Source organism: Anoplophora glabripennis, unplaced genomic scaffold, assembly GCF_000390285.2.
Source record: "Anoplophora glabripennis isolate ALB-LARVAE unplaced genomic scaffold, Agla_2.0 scaffold101, whole genome shotgun sequence".
NCBI classification, from domain to species: Eukaryota; Metazoa; Arthropoda; class Insecta; order Coleoptera; family Cerambycidae; genus Anoplophora; species Anoplophora glabripennis.
Genome location: NW_019416426.1, coordinates 844296 through 870078, shown reverse-complemented (window position 1 = coordinate 870078; position 25783 = coordinate 844296). Strand labels below are relative to the sequence as shown.

Genomic DNA, 25783 nt, shown 5'->3' with positions numbered 1-25783 from the left:
ATTGAATTGTATTGCAACGATATGTATTACTAATGCCGGTAACTTGCATAGTAGTGAGTTGTGGAAGTCGTAGAAATCGAGACCAAGTTAGCTTTCATTGCTTACCTGACGTAGTGAATTCTAAATATTTTCCTCATTTAAATGATTTATCGAGAAAACGGCGTCAAACATGGATATATAAAAGAAGAAAATTACTAGAAAATACAAGCGAAAATAGAATGGAATTTTTAAAAATCAAGAAAAATTTGTTAGGTACTATCAAGAATTTTTACAATTACAATACATTCCAATTCCTTAATTTATATATTTTTCATTATAATGCCAACGTTACATTAATTAATATTCTTATTTCTTATAGGTATTAGCTTCTTTAAATAATCACTCTGCATATTGATTTACAATAACAAAGACACCTAACTACAAACACTCATTATACAGTTAAAGTTAAAAAAAACAGCCAAGCCAACAGAAAAACGCAAACTCTTAACAAAACACACATAAGTTTATATGAATCGAACAAATGTTTGCCCTCGACGCCATATTGAATTCCAATTTTGTCACATGGTTTGGATTGCCTATCAAAGTGATATAACTTCAAAACTTTATTTATCACCAAAATTCATAGTTATTCATTCCTTTCAATCAAAACATTTCTTTTTCTGTTAAAGTTATTGTATGGATATACAATCAAAGTAGTAGCCGGAAAATAACCTCAAAACTCCATTTGTTATCAAAATTGACAGTTAGTTCATTTGTTTCAGCCAATGCACCCCTTGTTCGCTATAAATAATGGGCCGCTGCACTACGCGCTATCCCAGATGGGAAGGGGCAAAGCCGAGAGAGTTCACAAGGAGCGCATATTCTTCAAAACTCACGCCCATCAACCTCTGAGGACCAGGAAGAGACGCTACCCGGATCCCAGACCGTACAGGAGGCGAGGCCGCACCGACGACGGAATCAGGGGGATGGATCTGTTAAGGGGAGTCTACACGCTTACACAGGTAACTGTGATCATAACACGAATTGTAAAAATGCTAAAGTAGTGACTAGTACTAACACTGCCTGCTTACAGTTGCTATTTATTACTGCCAGGTGTAGCCTAAAATAGCTAGTAGCGGGAAGAGGAGGTGGATTATAATTTGTAGAGTATGCCATGCATAATCATTTCATAAAAAAATGTTGTGGCTACCGCTTGTGACAAGATAAACATGAAAAAATATAATTGAAGTTAGATTTTTTGCTACAAAAAACATTTTTTTCATAAATTGATCCCTATTTTCTGTAAGAAAAAATATATGAAATCCATTGGTCAAAAATGAAGAAACGTTTTCTTCATCCAAATTAAATAATATTACTTTATTAACTGTTACCATCGAATTATTTAGTTTTAAGATTTAGCGTGTCGAGTTCTCAGTAAAAATAAATTTCGAAATATATTCTAAACGAATGAAGAACCAAATGATGCGTGAATAAAATTGCATTCAACATGAAAAGGTTTAGGCTCACAGTGGCGTAGAAAAGGGGCGTGTTGATTGGTTACATTTTATTAAACATTTATGATCCGCCATCGGAAAAAATATTTTTTGTCATTTGTAAAGTACAAATGTTTACTTTCAACACAAATGTATATTAGCAATTCCTCAGAATGTATTTAGATATCTTTGTGCCAAGTTTTAGGGATTTAAATAAAAAATAGGGATTTAAATATATTTATAGACATATGAAAATATTTTTGAATTTCGGCAACAGAAATATTTTGTGTTACACCTTGTACAGAATATTTTGATTCCCAACGAATCACATTTATTAATATTTTAGAATTCCTTAACAGTAAGCAGTTAAACTATAAAAACAGAAAAATGCTTCCGACTTTAAATTTTTACATTAAAAATATGTAAATAAACTTTAATAGATGAACTCATTGAAATATATTAAATATAATATAAATAAACTTAACTTTTAAAAATAGGTTTTACAAACAGAATTCTATTTTAACATTTATACAACAAAAATAGGCGATTGTGAAAGTATAAATAGCAAAATCAAGGTTTGTTTTATGATTTTTTTTTTCAAATATCTATTACAAATCAATCATTTTTACCAATAACTACTTTCACTGAATAATGTCGTTTTTACATACCTATTTATTAACATTTGAAAACCTATATGTACATCGATGAAGTATAATCGCAATTAGTACATTGCATCACTACTACTATTGGAGTTCATCACTACTATTGGAGTTCATAAAAGCAAATTATCAAAATATAATCAGTTAATTTTGAATTATAGCTTTGAGATATACAGTTATTCTAATGTTTTTAAAGATCAAAAATGCATCAGAACAGCCAAAACCTTGTTACTTAATTTTCTACATATTATTTAAAACAATTAAAATAATGGCGAATGCGCCAGTTATAAAAATAAAATAAAATTAAAAAAATAGAGTACCTACTTTGAATAGGCGTCGACCTAAATCAGTAATGAGGTACTCTAACTGAAATTGTAATGACATAAAACATATTCTGGCAATTTAATACCAGTTAAATTAGCATTTTTAGTAGCAATAATTTATAAGTTATTGGAATTTTGGATACGAATTAGTGCTAAAATTAGAAACGAAGTTTCGAAAGATGTTCAGTGAGTGGTACAATCTGATTTCATAGGGATAATTGCCTTCTGCAAAACACTTATTGCTGGTTTTCTGTCAAACCATTTGTCGGATGGCAAAAATTATTTGGAACAAAAACAATCCCCATAAAATTCTCCATAATAAATATTCTATTTGGCCGATCCTCACTGGATTCGCACAAAAATCGATCGATTTTTAGGGATGTATGAAGCGCACCTTTTGCCAGGTATTATCCAAACAGCAAAGCAGTAAAATAAATATTTGAATATATTTGAATCAACGTTGCCACTTTCGATGGTTCGATTCCCGTGCTCGAAAGACCATAGATAATAATGTATATTCTAAGAGGAGAATAAGCACCCTCTTTGCGGGTATAGTACAGTGGAAGAAGGTTGGCTTGTGTTAATGTGAGAGACTGATATCGGTAGGGGTTTAACCTTAAATAATGCGGTTTTTCAAGTAACCCTTATTCCTTGGTGGGGGCTTACGAACGTAAGTCGTTGCTGGGTACAAATGCAGCCTACGCAATAATAATATACTGTCCCCTCTCCCGCACAGAGACCTCTAGGCTAATCCTTGCGATTAGGATAGGAGATAGATATTATTATTCAAATTTTTTGAATTATTATTGCTATAGGGACCCGAAAACTATTCGAGGTTTTATTTCTGGCTCTATCGCTATGAGTAATTCACAACCAAAATTTCAAAATTTTAAAAATTACTTCACCTGTTCCTCATTATTTGGTCCAATTTGAATGCAGGCTAATGACCAATCAAAAACGTAATTTGATGCCTCCACTGCTATTAAAGTTAATCGATGTACTATTAACCTAAGCGGTCCGCATTTACTTTATTTTCGTAAGATTTTCGAAGTAGCAAATAATTTTGAATCTATAAATAACTTCATTGCATTTGGTGATTAAATCCTTGAATAGCTGTCAAAAGGTCAAAAAAAAGTTTCGAGATTGCATAAAATTTAATAAGTTCGGAAATAATTACCTACATGAAATTTAAGTTTCACCGCAGAAAATTGAGCTGTAAATTTTCAATTAGACATCAAATATTCTTGGAACTTATTGGTAACGAATTTACTTTAACGATACGACATTTAGCTATTACATAAGTATTCAAATATATTATTCAAGCCAACCAATTGAGTCAATAATATGTATTATCGGAAACACTTTAATCTTTGTACTTTTAATTTTAATTTAATAAAACGTTTAGAGACACGGTTGAGCAGTTACCATTTTGTAAGCGTTTGGGTGTTTTTAAAATATACAAATCATTCTGTGTCCAATCCAAAGCAAGATGAACCTGAAAATAAAATTAATAAAAATATTTACTTAAGGCGGTGCCAAATAAAAGACAGTATACTCACAGCTAATCGTGAAGTAATCAGCTCATTCAAGTGTGCGATCATTGCCTTGCAATTTTTTGGATAACTAACTATATGAAAATAATCTGAGGTAAATAATTTTTTTATACATTCTGTTGCTATTATTATGTAAATTTATGGATAGGGTTGTGACCCTCTATAGGTATAGTTAGTTACAGCTATGTATAAAAATGTAGTTGATTGTACCAAAAGCCATTTATTCAATTTACCAGAATTTTTGCCAAAGTGTGATCATCCTTATTTAACAGAATAAAGAATTCGTCACCACTTTAAATCGTTGAAATTTTGACTTTATTATTGACCAAGGTTCTTTTTGAAACATCGTAAAACACTCCTTTGCGAAACAAAGGGGTATAAATTATGATTTCAGCAAAAATCTTGGCATATTCTTAACTAAGCCAATGATCAAAATTTATAGTGGTCTGTTGTCCACACCTCCTATAAATACTTTAGTCCTTCAAAAATAAAACAAAAACTGTTGGTTCGAATAATAAAAACTTAAACCACATGTATTTACCTATGAAAATAGTAAATGTTGAGCTGTGTCATGTCTTAAAAATAAAATTTGGATTATTCCTCATTTCTTATCAACGCAAAATATTTGCAAATGTTTGTATAGATGCCATAGATGATTTTTTGTTCTAAAAAAAAATAGTAATATTCAATTGATCGTAACAATTAATTTTCTGTAGTAATAAGGCGAATTTGACGCATATTTTTGTTTCAGAGTAGCAACGTCACCATTGATTCTCCAATATTCAGGCTACATACAAATGCTACAGTTATCTTGTTAGTTACTTTTTCCATAGCTGTAACCACTCGACAATATGTTGGCAACCCAATAGATTGTATTCACACAAGGTACGTATATATTCGAGAAGACAAAACTTTGCTGTTTTATTACACTAAGGCCCGGTACTTTGAGTTTCGGTTAAGACTTTATTAACTAATCAAGCGATTAGACTGTGATTATATTTTATAAAAATAAATCAGTGTATGTACAGTCTAATCGCCTGACCAGTTAATCAAGCATTAACCGAGACTCCAAGTATCGGGACTAAGGGTTCTAAAATAACCAATCAGAAATATCACATTTAAATGTCAAAATAAGAGAAACACTATGAATAACATCAAATAATTGACTTAAAACAGAGCTAAATTCATTAATTTGTAATTTGACGTAAGCATAGGAAATACAGGGTGTCCCGAAATGAATGAATCACAGTTCAAGGCTAGCCTACTTGAATAAAAAATAAAGTAATTTTGACTAGAAGTTACTTTAGTGCTTGTTTCCTTAAAAAATTACTGGCATTTGATTTCGATTAAATTTGGTTTAAGAAAGCTTTTGGTACAGCCGAATACGTATATAAGTTTATTCTTTACCTGAAACATACAGGGCGTTAAGACTATCCTAACAGTTTTTTGTTTTTTTGTTCTAGCTATTTTTTTTGTAAAGGTTTTGGGAAAACGTAGATCATCATGAAACAATACTTTATCCATTACAAAAAAAATACTTACTACATGCCCCTAAAAAGCACCGTTTCAGGTAAAAATAGACTTCAATTTTCTACTACCGCAGTTATCAGTTTGTTTTTTACTTATCTCGATTCAAAAATCAGCATCTACTAAGACAGATTTGTAAATGATGTGTTAAAAGAGATACCTATATTTCAATAAACATTGCCTCTTTAATAGTATAAATCGCAGAAATAAATTCAATTACAAATTTAGCAAAAAGGTGAGGTTTAATTAGACAAAAATTCTAGTAAACAACGAGTATTATCTAGTTTGTAATTAATAGTACATTTCATGAAATTCCTGTATCTTCTCAAAATCTGCACCAACAAAAAAATATAGTAGAAAACACAAAAAATGATATAAGGTGGATATTTTTAGCCACATTTATGTTTTAGGTAAAAAATAACCTATATCCATATTCGGCTATTTAAAAAAATTCCCGCAACATTTAAGGGAAGCACAAAGGTAGTTTGATTTAAATCAATTCATTTCATTTAGTAAAGCTAGGTATCCTTGAATATGTCCCATTGTTTTCTAGATAACAGTGTATAGATATGCAACCAGGAATACTAAGGATGAATAGAACAGCTTTAAATGTCCTATGAGAATAATAGGATATTATTCAAATAGTTTTGCATCGCATACAGTTATATAGTATGTGTATTTATAGTTATCCAGAAATATTTTAATTATCTTGTATTGTTGGTTGCAGAAGTGTATTGAGGCTTTCAATACCAAAAATTTAGGTATGCAAAAAATATTTAACTCCACAGACAAGATCCCCAATGTTTAAATTGTGGAGAATAATTACTATATAGGATCTACATGTTCCAATTAGCATTGGAGGAAATATATTCGATTTTTGTTGCTTAAAAATCAACCTTAACAAAAAACAACGTCTAGAATCCAGATAAAAAGATATTTTTTTGTTTCCACTTTCTATTTAGGGCTGGTTCATTAGAAAATAGAAAATGATATAAAAAACACTAAGCTTTTAGAAAAAAAGACATTTTGAAACGAATGTCAAAGGTTTTGGACATGACCAGATTAATATTTGCCCTATTTGTAAAACTTTATTAAAATAAGCTAATTCTAATGAATTAAAAAAATCCTAAAGAATCTGACAAACTACTGTCCTACTATTTTCGACACTAGAAATCTAAGTATGTAAAAAACTACCTGTTTGAAAAAATTTGGAAACAAAAACAGTTTCTGTAGTGACTTATCAGGTAGGTATGTGTTGATATATTAATTATATTTGGACATTATTTTTAATTTTTATACGAGATAACTATTTGCTACTAGCTAGTTAATAGATATAGTAAAATTATTATGAAATATTAATCATTTTGAAGTAGATTTATGTAATTAATACATTTAATTTATTTAGTGATCGGAATTTCATGTAAAATCAGTAATAGCCGAACCAGCATTGCCAAAAAAAAGGATAATGCCTCTTTTACGTAAAATTGGGCTAAATTCAGAATATTGTTGTTAAATTTAGCGTAATGACGTAACACTTATTAGTTTATTTCGTAAACTATGCGACACAATGTTTACTAGTATCTCAAATAGTTTACTGTTAAGGCAGCTATGACGTCAACGCGCAATTTTGAACAGAAACCTCCATAAAATATATATTAAAATGAAGTTTACCGCCGTTTTATATAACTTCTGGATATTACAAGTGACGGCATAACTCCCGATTTGTTTTTCGGGTTTTGCTACTGCATGAGTAACCTTTTTATAACAAAAACTTTCCTGAATTTATTTTCAAACGCCTTTTAACTTTACGCAAAACATCAAGATCATAAAAGAGTGATAGCATCAACATTAAGGTGTACCACCACTGTAAAAGTTCAAACAAAGCATTTTCTTGTGATTTAAGAGGATGATATTCAAGTATGTTATTAATCATGTCTTTAAGTGTTCAAAAAAATATATTTATTCATAAATAACAAAATGACAACGCTGGGTCATTTTCGCGAGACATGTTGAATTTGAATGCTCTGCGGCACACAATGTAATCACAGACAATATAGCTTATCGCCTCAGACCGCGCTTTAATTGCTGGAAACTGGCAACCTAAAAAGGATGCAGGGTCTTGTTAGCCGGCATCCAGCAATAAAATTTAGCGTGGTAGCTCTTCTACTCGATAATAAAAATTTAAAAATGAATTTCCTTAATAATAGTACCTTAATTTTTTATTTAATAAAATTGTTGAAACCCCAAGGGCTGGTTGATACGAAATTTATTAAAAAAAAATAACAAATCTTCAATAAATGAGAGATAAGATAATGCGTTTGCTACTGCTGTTGCAATTATTGGCTAACTTTTTTGATTTTCGGACTTCGCACCCTTTCCATTCAACGCAGAACGGATAATCACAACCTGGAGTCTGGATAGATTTTTTCAATTATTTTCTCGATTCAACGCACCGTTTCCGAGTTATAAACACTTTTTTATTCTATGATGTCACACACCGTTGGTCCTGATTTTTTTTTCGACATGCGGACTTCGTACATTTTTTACTCGATCACCAATCAGAACCATGGGAGATTTTTTGAGAATTTGAGTCATTTTCAAGGTACAAGCTAATACTGTTTTTTGTTTCTTTCATATATTGTGACACCTCGCTCTGCCTCACCCACTCAGTGCTCTACTCAGAACCAAGGGGAGATTTGTTTATATTTCCAGCCATTTCCGAGTTACGAGCAAAAACCGTTTTTTTTCTCATATATTGTGACGTCATAGCTCGATGACGAAGGCTAAAAAGGCCACGCGCTGTAGCCCATGCTCCCTCCCTAGGTGTCCTGAAGATGCTGGGAAAGCCCCAGAGCCTCCTGAAGCAGAGAGAGACAGAGAGAGAAAAGGCCTCTATCTCTATCGCACACTATAACTCATTATATTAAAAATACATGGGATTTATCAGAATAACCCATTTTAATTTTATTAAATTAAAATGGGTTATTCTGATGACGAAAAATTAAATATACTTAATTAAACTGTATTATTTAAATAACAATAATGTGCAAAAGCTCTTCAGGAATTTCGGCAAATTTATTTTGGAGGACGAATCCCGTTAACGAATACTAAAAAATATTATTAGAGACCTTAGGTAGCCAGAAAAAAGCCCCGATCCTCGTTTAGACATATCTTTATTTTTATCCTCCTTTAGACATATTTTTATGGGGACACTTCAACAAAATATATTACTACAGGCCTCAAAATTTACAAGTATTGAAAGAAAAAATACAAGACGAAATGTTTGATAATTCTGAATTTGTTTTTAAAGCAGTAAATAGTAAATTAAAGCATATTTTCAACTGTATCATCACAATTACTTACATGTTGAAAATTTGTAAAAATTGTGGGTATTTTAATGTTATTTCGTTTTTAGGTATTCTCCTTCTGTTGTTGTAAAGGTTAGTTATAAAAATGGTTATTTGTTATTCCAATAAGGATTAATTTTAATTTTTTTAATGATTTTTAATGAATTTTGTGAATGAATGTCAAAAGAAATAAAGGAAAAGTCGTATATGAGTATTTAAAGTTTTTTTCTATATTTGATTATTAAAACTATAAGTGGATGTCAAAATATAAAACAAAACCCTGTAACTACATTCCGCGACGTATTAATAAACCACCTTGTATATTAAATAAATTTATTATCATCATCAAATATTAAAAACATTATATTACAAACAGTTTCAAATATTATTACGAATTTTATTTATTTGGAAATATATTTTCTGCAGTATATCAATACCAAAAATGAAAACAGTAACTAATTAACGAAATTATGATTAAATAACCTAATTGTGACACCGCTGCAGAATATCATATGAAAGTACATAGATATTCGTTGATTCTTTGAAACATTTTTATCAATACCTACATCATACATTTAAGTAAATACAGTAACGTAAAAAACAGATATTGATAAAAAAAAGTGTACAATTTAAATCTGTAAATACGCTTGGTAACATTGTCAAAGTGTTGTTTATATGTTGCTAGGATACACGTAGGAATGCGAGCCGCTGCATTAGATTTTTCCTAAAATTCTGCTGGTGGTGTACTCTATCGGCAATTCGGAAATTTAAAACTGCTGGCCTATTCCAGTAGCGGTCTGGGGCGATAGCTATTTTGTCTGTGGTACTAATATGAGCTCTATAAATCTTTCAATATGCATTCAAATTACAAGTAAGCAGATAATTAGAAGGTAAACAGTAATTTTTCTAGAAACATCACCGGAAATTCCAGTATGTAAGCAGTAAATAATCTAAAAATTGCACTTTGAATAATATATATGCGTTAAAAATAAAGGAACAAGGAGAAAGATACGTATATTTTAAACTTAGGACATGTGTGTTACTAGACAGGCATTTTCTTGTTATTTTATTATTGGAAAAGTGTCAAATGACTAATGGTTTACTTTAGTAGTTATTTCCGTTAAAATACAATTTTCTTGGAAAATTGGTTGATAGCTTCTTTTGATCTGAATAATTACCAACAATTATTATAGATATAACAATATTTTATGTAGCCTTTTTATCGCTTCTAAATAAATCATTACAAACTCATATTTTTCACACACTTTCTTGGTGTGATATTCTGTTTAATATGCTTTTTATTAAAAAAAATGGTGCCCACTAAGAGTAACCATATTTTTTAAAATCATACCTACACAAATCTAAATCATTAGACTTAGAATAAAGCTAATATGATAAATGGTTAATCTAATGTAAGCAAAATGTAACACGAATTACTTTAAGCGTTTTAGTCACGGTTATAAAACACAATTTTTTTCAAATTTATGGCTCAATTATTTAATATTAATCACGAGAAAGGCAGGGGATTTAGTCAGCTGCTTGTCAGCAGCAGCTGAATTAAAAATAAATATTAAATGTCAAATTTTTTTGAATTATAGATATACAGTCCTTGGAAAGTGGGCCACAGTGGGCCACATTAAAAACAATTCAAACTAACTTGAACATTGTAATAATAAGTCTTTTATTTATCTTTCTAACATATATTTCAATCATACAACATATGACGAAGAAAATACTTAATTTCAGGGATATTCCTGAAGATGTCTTGAACACCTATTGCTGGATACATTCAACGTATACTGTTTTGGATGTTTACAAAAGGCCAAGCAATCAAGGACACCTTCCTGGCATACAAGCAACTGGGAAAAATCCAATAAAGCAAACAAAATACTATCAATGGGTGGCTTTCTTCCTATTCTTTCAGGTAAGATTTTGTAATATAACTGAATTTAATACATTCAAATATTAAATACTTGTTATATTTTTATTCTATTAATCAATTTTCCTAGGACTCCATACGTTTTGCGTATAACATCTGCATATAAAATATTATAATGTTTTATTAATAACAAAAGAATCATTGGATCTTTTTTTCTATTTTATTCCTTTGCCTAATTTTCTTTTTTTAACCTACTCCAAATGATTTTAATTTGTTCCTCTCCTGACTGTTAAAAACATACATTTTTTTTTCTTTTCCTGGGCCATCGATCAATAAAATAGTCATAGTTTTTGTATCTTGTAATAACGGAAAATAATTTCTTTTCAGCAAAAAAATTACCTTTCCACATAATCTCAAATATATAAAAAAAAATCGCGATTTTGACACTTTTTGGTTAGGATATAATTATAAGTAGTATTACATTCTCGAAACTTATGTAATAAATATTACAAAATCTATAACTGTTTTATTGCCCTGTGCCCTATTTGGAGTGGTTTAAAAAAATGTCAAATGGCTTCGCTTGGAAGAAAACCTCTAAATTAATTACTTCAAGACATGAAAATCTTCATAAAAAATTGTCAAAGAAAGAAAATAGAGATACTTTTAGATGTCAGTCTTTTGTTATTAATAAATCATTGTATTTTATTTGATGTTGGGTTCATCTCCGTAACATAATAATGATAATACAAAATAAATATTATATAAACTATAACTATTTGTTGACCAATGTTCTAAGAAAGCAAACAGTTGTAACATTACAATTACAATAAATTAGGCCAGGAAAATAAGCTGGGAAATAACCATTTCGCGACTTTTTATTTCAGCAAGCTGAATTTATCACTATAGATTCTAAATATTATGTACAATAACATATTATTTTCCACAGTCATAAAAATGGGGGGAAGATTGTTTACAGGGTGGTTAATTGTATAATTTTTACGTAAATTCACGTTTTTCGCTTATAACTTTTTTCCGTTCATTTCCACGGAAAACAGTAAAGTACTTTTTTTTCGTCTTCAAAAGACCTACAAAATATTGATTAGATTAAAAGAAGTTTATTTATGACTTTTGAATTAAACATTTATAAACTGCATTATTATTACCAGGGCCTTTTGACATCGCATCCTCTCATTTCTTATCACTGTCTAATAACTCACAAAAAATTTGGAATCGGTAACTTGAGGAAATCCCGAGGAAACCTGGAAATTTTTTTTATTTTTTAGCCTTAGTTGCAAAATGAAAAATACGACGCACGCGCGTGATATATAGTTATATATTATTACATATTCGGAAAACTTATGAAAAGAGCTTTAAGTTAAAAAAAATCGTCAAGATTCGTTGAAAAACAACGGAGTTACAAACTGTTAAAGTTGAACGGCCTATTGTGAAACAAAATAGGTTGGTAGCGGGAAAAAAATACTGTCATAACCGGCAACCCGAGTACTTTCCCAGATAAAAATATTTTATCTGGAAAAGCCAGTGGGTCGCTTGATTTTCGGCGAGCGTAGGCGTGGCAGAAGGGTGGGGGAAGCGAACGAGAGCGAGTCTGTAACTCCGTTGTTTTTCAACGAATCTTGACGATATCTTTTTTAACTTACAGCTCTTTTCATAAGCTTTCCGAATAAGTAATAATATATAACTATATCACGCTCGTGCGTCGTATATTTCATTTTGCAACTAAGGCTAAAAAATAAAAAAAATTCCAGGTTGCAAATTTGAAATAAAAAAAAATATAGAATTCAATGTATTATTATGAAATCTATCATGAAAAAAATTAGTGCGATTGTGGAAGATCCTCGGGATCATCCAGACTAATAATTAGTTAATTTGTTTATAAGGCCATAACTTGTAAACTATTCAACTTACCGATTCCAGATTTCGTGTGAATTATTAGACAGTGATAAGGAATGAGAGGATGCGATGCCAAAACGTTCTGGCAATAATAACGCAGTTTATAAATGTTTAATTCAAAGGTCATAAATAAACTTCTTCTGTTAATAACTTTTGATCTAATCAATATTTTTTGACGCTCGAGGACTAGTTTTGTAGGTTTTTTGAAGACGAAAAAAAAGTACTTTACTATTTTCTCGTGGAAATGAACGGAAAAAAGTTGTAAGCGAAAAACGTGAATTTACCTAAAAATTATACAATTAACCACCTTGTAAACAATTTTCCCCCCATTTTTATGACTGTGGAAACTAATATGTTATTGTACATAATATTTAGCATCTATAGTGATAAATTCAGCTTGCCGAAACAAAAAGTCGCGTCCAACTCTATATTTCCTGGCCTAAAATATCACATCCTACATATAAATTTGACAAGTCCTAATGCGAATATTTATTTATAGAAATCTGCGATGCTATAGACGCTATTCAGTCAAATAAAATTTATATTTGTATTTTTTTTCCATTATATATTTCATATTTTTAATGTGAACCGGAAACTGCTCGAAAATTTTTTCTCCAATACGACTTGGAGCATTGTAAGTAATATTAATTTACTCTGTAGTACGGAAGATGTAAACCATATTTAACTCTAGTATTTTTATATGAATGTTAGAATTGGTAAAGTATGTGATTTTTTTTTATTAAAAACGAACAAACAGATTTCAAATATACAAACTCTATGGAATGGGAGGCTTAAATTTTCTAAAAATGTTTGCACATGAATGTGTGCTAATTACATTACTAGTACACAGAAATATTCACTTTTAAGCTATACAAATGCATCTTGAAAGAGTAGAGTCACCTAGAAAATAGTGCCATAATTTAGCCGACATTCCAGTACAATTTAAGCAAATGGTCAGAGTTGAGTACGCGTCAACAGAATAAAAAGGAACATGTTTGTTTTTAACGGACATGAAAATAATAAAATAAAATCAAAATAAATGGGTAAAAAAACAGTTGAAAGTACCTCCTTCCATGGAAGGAATGATGTGATTCATTTGACATTAATAAAGCATTGTAATATTTCAATTGATATGCGAAACATGCGAGACAAACAGTAAAAACCATATTTTCTAATTTTAAATAGAATTTGTGGAGGTAGCCTACTTTTTTTTTAATCTCGTAAACTCTTTACTATAAAATTACGTCAAAAAACTACTAAAATTAATGTTTTTTTTTACTTTAAAATATTATTTTAAATTGTTAAAGTTACTTGAGGTATTCGTATGTATAATAAAGAAACTTTAGGCATACTGCCAGACCAAGAAGTCAATGATCCCAGACATATCGAAGATATAATTGAAGTAATTTTTTAAAGCATAACTTTGTATTAATAAATCAAACATTATGGCGATTATACCAACCTCTAACTGAATTAAGTAGACGTAAGTAAAATTATGAATGAGTACCATACTCTATCTCTATAATAAAGTATAGAACAGCTTAAAATTTACGTATTAATAAATTAACTATTATTAAACCAATCTCGCATTATGTTAATGTTTAAACTTGTGGTAATGTTATTAAACCTTGAAATGTTCTAAAATATTTATATTACAAATATTTATCTATTTTCTTCTTTTAATTTCCATCTAAAATAACGCTGAGGACTATTTTTATAAAGAGCCTGACTTAATAAAACATATCACATCTTATGATTTATTTTTGGCACAGCCTGGTATTGAAAACCTTTCCTAACAGATTTTCCTGCCATCCATGATGAAGAAACAAGTTGTGCCACAATACCACAGCTAATGTCAGATATACGTGTGTTTACAAATATTTTTGGCAACTAATACCTATGTATTTCGTAATTTTTCTGACGTGGCACTGTTAAATCGGTCAAAGATCCTACAATGCTCTTTAAAATGAGTTAAAATAAATGATTTGGAGAAGTTGTGGGGTGTATCCACCATACATGACTTTTTAGAAAAATAATGTTTTTCCTAAATTATTAAGAGTGTGGCTTCAACAGCGATTGATTAGAAAATATGTTAATATACAAGGTGTTTTTTTATCAAGAAATTTTGCTTCCTTAAAAAGTTATGAGCATTCATTTTATTTTTATTACATAGTATAATTGTGATAATTATATTTTCAGATATTTTAATGGAATTTGATATTAGAAAGGATTTGCCACTGTCAAGAAATAAGTAGATGCTGCTAAAAAAATTGTTCTTTGTTTTTTATTTTACCTTTCTTTGTTGATGAAGGCTTGGTGTATGTTTTAAAACCACTGTCGTTCTTTTCATCCTACGAAGTTATCCTTGTCCATTCGCTTACAACACTGTGTACATCTTTTCTGTCATGTCATTACATGTTTCATCAGCTATATATACATATGTCTTTCTATAGAATTATCTCTCTTTATATATACCTCTTTAGTACCAAATCCAAAAGTGTTATTTATTTATTTACTTATTTATTTATTCGAAATACACATCGAACAGGCAATGCCCATTAACAGGATGTGTTGAGTCTATTATTAAAATATAATAATTAAAAAAAAAATAGAAAGGAGTTAAATATGAAAAATAGAGAAAAAATTAAAACTTGCAAATGACACAAATATAAAGAGCAAAACAAAAAGTTAATAAACAACATGTGGCGGACATAACTACTCAAGTAATGCATATTTTATACTATTAGCCAAACAACAAATAATGTGGGTATTCTTTTATATCTCACTAGTTGTAAACAATCTGATACAACAGTGTTGTTACAAGGATGTTACTGCGTGCTGTGGGTACACTAAAAACGTTATTGCTTTTAGCTGAGGATCGTGATACTTATGAATATTATTTAAAACACCAGTCTAAAATATTATGGAAAACCTTATACAAAAACATGACATGAGAAACAATTCTTCTTTTAGAAAGGACATGTTGAAACGCTCAAGTAATAAACCCTACGGAAAAACCAAAGTTGCAGTTTGATTAGTATGAATTGGGTTCCGGACTACTGATGCATGTTATAATTTAGAACGAATTAGAGTAGTGTAAAGCAATCGTAGTGTAGGAATTTGGAATTCCTTATGTTAAAATCTATATTCTTGAATGCGGATGACGCAATAATAAAAAAATATTATGTTTAGCAAAATATAGTCCGGTCAAATGTAACTCCAAGGTCTTTTATGTAATAAGATCTATGCAGTGTTATATTATCTACAATCTATTACAATCAAATAGGATAGCATTTGGCTTTCTAGTGAATGTAACGATATTACACTTGGAAGCATTTAACGTTAAATTATTATTTCGGCACCATAGACTAATAACAAGTGCATTCTGTAATTTGCAGTAACTATCTACAATGATCGCACAAAAGTTTAAGGCCATCTGCATATATTAAATGATGTACTTGTAAATCAGCCATGTTGTCGTTTATACAGAAGAAAAAGTAAGGGTCCTAGTGTAGATCCTTGATGCACGCGAGATATTTGATGAATCTAGTGAGATTTAAAACCAGGAAATTGCAGAAACTGATACCTATTTTGACAAATTTATCATTAATAAATTGAGTTTTCTGAACAAGGTTAGTAATAATGGATGCATTATAATCGTTTGGTAAGTTTTTAAAAAATTTTGCAGGAATCGTCCTTATTGTTTGATTTATTTTATTACTTCGTTTAAACGAAAAAAAAAGTGAAACGAAAAAGGTTTTAGTTCAAAATTTTGTACAATGTCAGCGCGTGAGCAAACTAACCTTACTTAAATGTGCGATATAGTTGCGTTTCATTTATGTGAATAATTATATGAAAAATTAAAAAGTGTGAGTATAAGAACTTTGACTGTTATTACTTCAGCATGATATTACAGGGACGTAAGATTAACAGTTTTCAAAATACAGCGAGTATTAATATTGGGGAGTTTCATCACAACGTGACAACAGCGCTTAATCAGCTGATGCACGTGTACACGCGGCAGACTTGTCCTACGGAAAAAATGTAAACAGCTATTATTGTGAAACATTTAGTAAATTTCAAGACAATTATTGCTTTTCAAATTATAATAAATAAAATAAAATGCATCGATTTTGTAGTACGAAGATGATGTTGTGCTTAAATTTTACCTCGAATATTAGTAATTAGGAATCTCTTGAAACGGGAACTTAACTTTTAATCAAATTACGTATTTGAAAAATAAAGTACACAAAGATTCACGTCGTCCAAATAATCATATGTATTAAAAATAATTTAGGTACTTACCAAAAAGCAAAAATTCAGTAATTTTTAAACGCATAAGTACAAAACAAACTACAACATATGCTCAAAATGTCCACCGCCATTTTCGATGCACCTTCGAATCCAATTTTCGCGCACTCGCTAGAAAACACCTCGAGAAAAGAAAATAGTGGTAAGCAAAAAACACTCCGACACGGTCGAATCCAGATACCAACTGAATTGCGTATTGGTGGTTGCTGGACACCTTAGTACCTCGTGTTAATTAATAAACCGCCGCGCAGTTGTCACATTGCTCGATATGAATTTTATCGAATTATAAAATTACAACGACAATCATTTTTTAGAATTAAGCATAAAGAAGAATTGATAAACATTGTATTTTATGGTTTTCTACGCACACAGATCTCTCAATATTCTTTAATTTATCGTATTTTTGTACATCAAGTTGGTGATTTTGATCATTTTTTTCTCGGAAATGGCTCAGGCGGTGCCATTAAGCCTATGCTAAACATAGTCAACTTTGATTAATCATAACTCAGAAACTATGTGGTAAAATGCACTGAAATTTTGCAAAAGTATCTGTCAGGTGCATAATTAACTGTACCTACTGAAAGTTTCGTAAATATTTCGAATAGTGTCGTCTATTTAGGTGACAATTACTTTAACTATAATCTGTGAATCATCAACACTTTGGTCATGGAATAGAGAGTATAGAGGGAATATAACTTGCACTTTTCTTGACGTTGATAAAGGACCAAAAACTTTTTGGATTATTTTGTGTATTGATTTCTACACGTACGTACCTACAACTTATAAGAAATGCTTACTTCACGTTTCATTTGGGACCGCAGATATTTAAATTTCTTTATGAAAATAGTAACACCAGTTTATCTTTTGAGTGCATTACTTTTTCCATTGAACGTTAAACCTTTGAACATATTTTATTTCTTTAAGATACTGCCCTAAAAAATGTCATTCAGTGTATCACAAAAAGCGTCTAATGCATAATTTTTATTAAGGAAAGTCGAACCAGTATTCAAAATATCTTCGTATATGGTTATATTTCCTATTTGAACTTAAATATACAAACATGTTAAGAGCAAAGAGCCATTTATAAAACGAAAGTAATACCGTGAAATTAAACCCATGACTAATACACCCAAACATAATCTTTTGATATTGGATTAATCTCATCGACATACTGATCACTAATATTTACCGTACCGTATTCTAATATAATTAATAGCCTCAATCAAATTTAGAAACAGGTAATTTTCTATATTTAAACAATCCCCTGCATGTTTTCTTTTAGAAAATATAAACATTGCCTTGAAAACGCGTAATCTAAACAATGTTTCCCATCCCAAGAATAATCTCCAGATATACTCATGTGTTTATACACCTGGTCTACTCCTCCTCTGTGCACGATAAATTAATTGATCCTACCAAAATTGCAGATACTGTCAAATAAATACTTGGAATTATATATAATGTAAAGGCTGAATACGAAATGTAAACATTTTAGCACAAATAACAGAATAAAACTGAATGTGTAGTCTCTGTTTGCCAAGAATATTCGTCGGGGTGAGTCGAACAGATCCGGAATGAGCCGACAATCAATTGTGCAGGACTGGAATAACAGAAAAGTGCAACTATATTTCCAATTGAAAGTTAGAAGAGAAAAATTGCTCAAAGGCATTAAATTCTTAACCTTGTTTATCACAAAATAGATACCTTTCAAAGGTTCGATAACAACTAACTACAGACTGACGTAAATAAGTATGCGTCTGAAATATTTCTGCCCACGAATACACACTCGGTACGGCAAGGGAAAGCTTCAGGTAGGCTCCCAAATTACAGCGGCTACGTCTTATCCTTTTTTAGCAGAATGCGTTGCGCATAACTCGTGTTAACCGCCGCGCCGTTGTCACATTGTTCGATGTGAATTTTATCGAATTTTAAATTTATTACAACGCTAATTATTTTTTAGAATTAAGCATAAAGAAGTTCAAAAAAGTGCTAAACATTGTATTTTATGGTATTCTATGCTCGCAGTTTTATCAATATTCCTTAAATAATCAAACTTTTGTACATCAAGTTAGAGATTGTGATAATTTTTTTCTCGGAATTGGTAGAGTTTAGAACCCATACGGTTTTTTTTGTTTATTTTAATGTATTCTATCATCTGTTAAAATTAAAGCAGTCAAACTGCTAACACCCTGTTTTATAAAACTTTCATTAAATACTAAACCTAAAAAAAATTGTTCTGCAGAAGATATACCTTAAAATTTTGGTCTTCTCTCTTTATCACACCTATTGCGGACTCTCTTCTTGATCTGCACATCTCGCGGACAAGATGAGCTATATTTAGCATATCTTTCAAACGTTGATAAACAAATAAGTGGAAAGTGTACTCTCTATTTAGGTGCAATGGTTTGTTCTCTAAGTGTGACTGATATTATCAGATATCAGAGTAAATATTTCAAAAACTAAAAGCAGTATTACAATAAAAGTGTTAATCGGAGAACAAAGAATTTATTTATCTTCGAAGGATACATGTGATCTAAAACTTATCTCATACCGTTCATTGTATGGTTTGGTTTACACAAAAGTTTACACCTCCATCGCTAATTACCGTTAATATTGAAAATAACATAAGGCAATTAACAGTCAGTAGGAGTGTCAGGGTAGTATTTAGAATCGGTGTCACTGAGTAACTGCAAAAATACCAGTTTGATGAAATTTCGAAAACCGTAGTTAGATTCTGTATAACATAAAAACAATTAATTATTATTGTTTTTTCAAATCTATTACTTTTCTTTAAAACGAGATACAATTGCTCAAATTTTCAACTTTCCTCGAGTCATATGAATCATGAAATGAGAAATTTATGGATTCCTTTATTGGGTAAAATGCCGTAAATATTAAAATGTTTATCCATAAATAATTATATAGACAAATAGACAAACATACGACAGTTGAACCGGTGAATTAGAGAATAATGTACATATACTTCCGCTGGTATGTTTTGTGTTTAAAATATTTTAAAATTTGCAATATCGGTGCATAAATTGCTGTAAAATTTTGTGTTTGGAAATCTAGTGAATTAGAAGGGCATACCTTGATTGATAGAAATGGCGTAAAAGTGTTGAAACAGTGCTTGTGAGACTAACATAATTTAAGGATGAATTTAAAAGCTCTGCTGTCTGTTAGCTAGGTTGGAATTTCCAATTAGTATTTGACAACATGTAAATTCCTTTGAATATCATCGTACATTTTCAGAATTATTAAAATGAAAAATCTGATTTATTTGTAAATCAAAACTACTTTCTCAAAATTTGAAAAAATAGTACTACTCTAGTTATTTGTGCCCACTCACCTGATTTTAGCACATTTATAATACCTAGTTTAAATTGAATAATCCGCGACAATATTTTTTATGTGTTCGCAATTTTTAAATATACAACCGCTGACTTATTGCCAAGGTGATTTATCCCTGTATATTTTTTATGATCACTTCCTGACGGTTAATACCTCAGAATGTATGTCATGGTTGATGGGTTAAAAATAAATATTGCAGTTGATATAAGTAGAATAAGAAACATAAGTTGATATTTTCTAAATTTTTAAAATACCCCTAATAATATTTCTTTGTTAACGACATTACGATATTATACGAGGTGTTCAAGAAAGGGGAAACAACGATGAATCATAGACTCCTAGGATCAAAATAAAATCATTTAGACCAACTTGCGTATATAGAAATGTCGATGAATTTTATAAAAATTATTGACTTGTGAAATAGCTTAATTAAACTAAAATAAAAATACACAAATTAAAAGGTTCTGTTTGTGTTCAAAATGTATGTTAAGGTGGCCATATCCGGTGACCGAGAAATGGTGAAATTTCTGGCATTTTTAGGTACTGAAATCTTGAAAAGTAAAACGTGTAGAACAAAAGTAAGCACAAAAATAAAATCCTTGATGTTTGTTTATTCATTGTTACCATTTATATTTACCCAAATAAAATAATAACTACAAAAAGGCGTTTGTAAAACATGCGTTTTCTGTTATCCTAACCCCACATTTTAAGAATTATTTTCACGTACTTATAAATAAAAGTAAACAATTTTATATGTAGGACTAAGCGAGTAAATGTTATAAGAATATTTACATGTGGAGTTATGTCTAAAAAAGTTAGTATTTTCGTAGATTTCAGTACCTAAAACCTTGATGGTTTGATAGTTTTTTGCACCTGTTTATTCGTTTTACTGCGGAGTCTTTGAAAATACTCAGGTGGCATGACATAACATTCCTATTATTTGATAAGCTTTAGATTATTCAGTTATTAAATGTTTGAAATTATTTGTCTTTGCGGAAAACACTATTTAAAGAATATGGGGCCCTTAATGTTTTTGGTGGCAAATATTTCTCACTTTACAATTCATTGATTTATCAAATAAAAAAGTATGAAAATAGTTTCATTATTATAAAATTTGGTAAAAGGATATATATTTTTTTAAATTTTATATGAATCTTGCCTTACTAGGCCTTATATTTCAGTAATAATAAAATGCCAAATTTCAACTTTATTTTTGACACCTAAATAAGACTAGCTTGTAGACATCCTGTAAATATTAAATGTTGAAAAAGAATTGGTCATTCATCTGTTCCTAAATTTACATAAGAACTCTACTACATTTCTGTCATTTTTTATACATGACACCCTACATATGTTGACATCCTGAAAACTGACTTTTTTCGCAAGTACCTATAAAATTTTTCCTAAAATAAAAAATAATATAAAATATACAGGGTGTTCCGTTCATGTTTCAAAAAAACTTGCCTGCAAATTCCTCATGTGAAAATAATGCGGGTATTTCATGTGACTTTTTTTTCTTCGACGCCTTGTTTTCGAAATACGATGTGTTGAAGTTGTTACTTTCCAAATCGTTTTCCTTAATTATCTTTAAATCGGCTAAAGATAAAAATGTCAAAATTTGTACACGAGTAAACATAAATTGTGTGTTAAAAATAATGTGCAAACGGTTTCTTTCTGAAAATCAGTCTCGCCGATACAAGGAGGGGTACAATAGAAAAAAAATATATTAAAAGTCAAAATTTGTTACATTTCTAAACGGTTTTGTAAACTCTAAGGCGTACGCCAAAGAAAAGGTATATTTGTCAAAATTCGGTAGCATGTACCATATCTTTTTTTTTTTTGTTAGTATGCTTTAGAGTTTACAAAACCGTTTAGAAATTGAACAAATTAATTGTGCAAAACTGTTTGCACATTATTCTTAACGCACAATTGATATTTACTCGTGTACAAATTTTGACATTTTTATCTTTAGCCGATTTAAAGATAACTAAGGAAAACTATTTGGAAAGTAACAACTGAAACACACTGTATCTCGAAAACAGGGCGTCTATGAAAAAACGTTATATGAACTAGCCCCGGTATTTTCCCTTGAGGATGTTGCACACATTTTTTTTTTAAACACGAACGGGACACCCTGTATACGAACAAAAAATTTATGGGGCATTCAAAAGGGTCACTCTGTTTTTCCTTTTCTGGCATATTTAAGAAAAATGTTACACTCGAATAAACAAAAACATGTATCGAAGAAGTCCCTACCTAAAATCGCTTTAGAATAACATTAAAAAAAAAATCTTGCTTTGTGGTACTACATTAAAGATTCTAAATCTCAGTAGGCGGTGACTTTTATAAACTACTACAGAGCCTTTATAAATGTTTGCAAGCTACGCAACTGCCGAGCTTAGGCAACCCAAAATTGCACGATTGGTAACGAAAATTCCCTAAATCTTGGGCTTCACCAATGTTAATGATTCGTTTACAATGAACAATGACAAACCGTTACGTCTATGCTCAAGATAATGCGATCGCTGATTGGTGAAACAGAATGTTGTGTTTTAATTTAATTATTACGTAATTTTACTAGATTTTTCTTTTTATTATTAAAAATAGAAAACTTTTATTGTCCTACAGCAATGATAGATTTTCGGTTAAATAATAATTTTAGATGGACTTTGAAGGCAGAAAATATTTTCTATTACGAATACTTTTCAAATTCATCCTTAATTTTAGTGTTGCAATTTGTAAAGTTAAGTACGGTCCTGTGCGAAATCTTCAGGTTAATTTTTAGTTAAAAATACACCGACTGGAGTCAGCGAGATCGTTTCATCTCCCCGATGGCGGCCAAAATAGACGCGACGAGCGCCCGTGGACGTCTGAGATAGGCCCGGGTGCGTTAGACGCGAGGTAAACCGTCCATTTAGTGTAGTTTTGTATTTATAACAGTGGGAAGAGAGATAATCGCACCGAAATCCCAATCGGCACATGGCTGGCTCCTCCTTGGGAAAGTAGTGTTAAAATAATCGCCGTCCCGACGCATCCAGGGCGTCCACTTACGCGGAAACTCGAAATTGTGCAGCATGTGTCGACAGGTTCACGTGCTATGAAGGGAACACCCAGCGATGTGACCACGAGCTGGCCTTTCGCGACAGTGATCCTTCCACCCATGACCTCCACCAAAACATGATGGCCTGACGGAGAAGACAGTCGCGGAATTATGAAACTCCGACCCTACATCCGTGAAACTTAAGTAAGATGTTGGATATTTTCCGAGGACTAAAATCTCTCGTCCGGGTCAGCCACATCCACATCGATTCGCCCGTCTTTCGACTGCACTATTCCATTACCGTGTCCATTCTCATCGCATTTAGCCTCATAGTGACTACCAGGCAGTACGTGGGGAACCCCATAGACTGCATCCACACCAAGGAGATCCCAGAGGATGTCTTCAACACGTTCTGTTGGATACACTCCACGTTCACGGTGTCCAACAACAAGCAGGAGCCCTACGCCAGGATGTACCTACCTGGTAGTCCTGGGGTGCGCACATCCCACAACGAGAAAGAGAAGAAAGTCTACAGATACTACCAGTGGGTCTGCTTCTGCTTATTCTTCCAAGTGAGTAACTCTGTTGTTTCAGGACAATCGAACTATTTCGGCTATTTCTTAATGTAGGTACGTGTTTATTTTTTCTGCCGGATTAATTGTTTCAGTTCATTGTCTGGTTCCGTGATGAAACGTTTGAAAAATGCTCGACAGCCTTGTCAATACATAGGCATAACAGTTTCAATCATAACAGTTTCAACTTACGGTAAACGTTGATAAATGTACGACCGAGACGAAGTGAAACAATTTATCAAAAAATATCAACAAATGTAACTGTGATCGACTTCTCAAGATCAATTTTCTCTTAATAAAAATAAAGATAAAGCACCATTAATAAATAATCGCAGTTATGACAACACTTATTTTAAAAAAATCATGTAAAATTCAGTATCTCCATAAGCTAGTAAAGTTTTCCGAAAATATGTAATAAAATTTAAGATGAAGACAATATGTCAGCAATTATCGACTATTACAATATTTTGAACACTCTTTAAACGTGTCGCATCAAATTATATGTCGTACTCAGAGATTTTATGTCAAAACTATGTTCCAAAAGTATTATGTTAATGTAAGCCACCTAAAATTTAGTATATAACAAGTGTTGATATTTTAATTTTTGAGTTATATGATTGGGTAGCACCAGAGTTATATTTTTTAAAGAAAAATAAATTTAGATTCGAAGCTTAAATGAAGCTATTAGCTACTTTAGGTGTTCCTATTGAATCGAGACAACTTATATTATAGACGCTACATAACAAATGTATATAACTATAACAATATACGAGTATATTAAATTAACCATCACTTTGATGTCTTCAACTGTTGAAATTTGATGTGAAAGAATTCCACTGCGTGTTCTCCAAATACATCTGTGGATCTAAATATATAAATTCCATTATGAAATGGAATTTTATTCACATATTTTTATAAATTTATTTTAGTCATACGTCAAACACAAATATTATAAAAAATGATTAGTTGTAAAATATAACTGTAGTTTAACTATGAAATTATTGTTAACATAAATTGTAGTAAGCTATGCTTGAACGTTTCTGCAGACCGTAAAAAGCATTTTTAAACAATAAACATATTTAAAAAAGTTGCACTGACATAATTTATAAATATATCAATACTTATTGATCCTACTTACAATTTGCATGCAAAAACAGAATCGCAACTGTTTGTTGTGCCTGAACCATGCTAGCATATCTTCTCAGTTTGTAATAACGAAAAAATCAAAGAGAAATGAATTGTTCCAAAAAATATTACAATAGTTTATGGTTTGTTTGAACAGCCTGTTTCTTAAAAATCAGTATTTATCGTACTTTTGAGCTCGGTTCTGGCACTAATATTTTTAGAAGCCTGCGAATCTCGATTGTAATTACATAACTTTGATTTTAAGAATGAATTTAATCTATAGATAGCCCTCCATTCAAATTTTACTTCTCTAGATACTGGATAACAAATTTTAAACATAGTTTTTCTATAGTAAAATTAATACTGTTTATTAATATTGTTCCTTCTCTAAATAAAAGGAGTGAGGTTCTTTTAAATATTACGTCTATAAACGAAATAAAAAAGTATGCTTCATGTTCTTAAAGATGCGCTGATAAATCAGTTTCATAGAGAAATGATTTGAATAATTTTAAAGCTGATTTAGTTATGTTTACATTACTTTCCCTGTTTCAGTGTAGACATTTTTCAAAACAAATATAAAATTGATAGTGTTATGACACATGGTCTTCAAAAATTGGAACATTATAATACCTGTGACCCTATTCTAGTTAAAATCTAGTCGTATTAATGATGTTGTCATGATCCATTTTTATTTTAATACTATTTCATGTAAA

At 30.7% G+C, this 25783-nt stretch overlaps 1 protein-coding gene across 2 annotated transcripts in view; it reads left to right on the top strand.

Annotated features, from left to right (window-relative positions):
• Positions 1–764: 764 nt before the first annotated feature.
• The window catches only part of LOC108904304 (innexin shaking-B), a 69588-nt gene continuing 44569 nt past the window's right edge, over positions 765–25783 (top strand). The window contains exons 1-3 of one of the 2 annotated variants that reach the window (XM_018706801.1): positions 765–1001; positions 4759–4892; positions 10628–10805. In XM_018706801.1, coding sequence (XP_018562317.1) covers positions 765–1001; positions 4759–4892; positions 10628–10805 — 549 coding nt within the window. Of the gene's footprint in view, positions 1002–4758; positions 4893–10627; positions 10806–23279; positions 23946–25783 lie in introns of those variants that run through there. The other variant, XM_018706802.1, reaches the window with a different exon arrangement.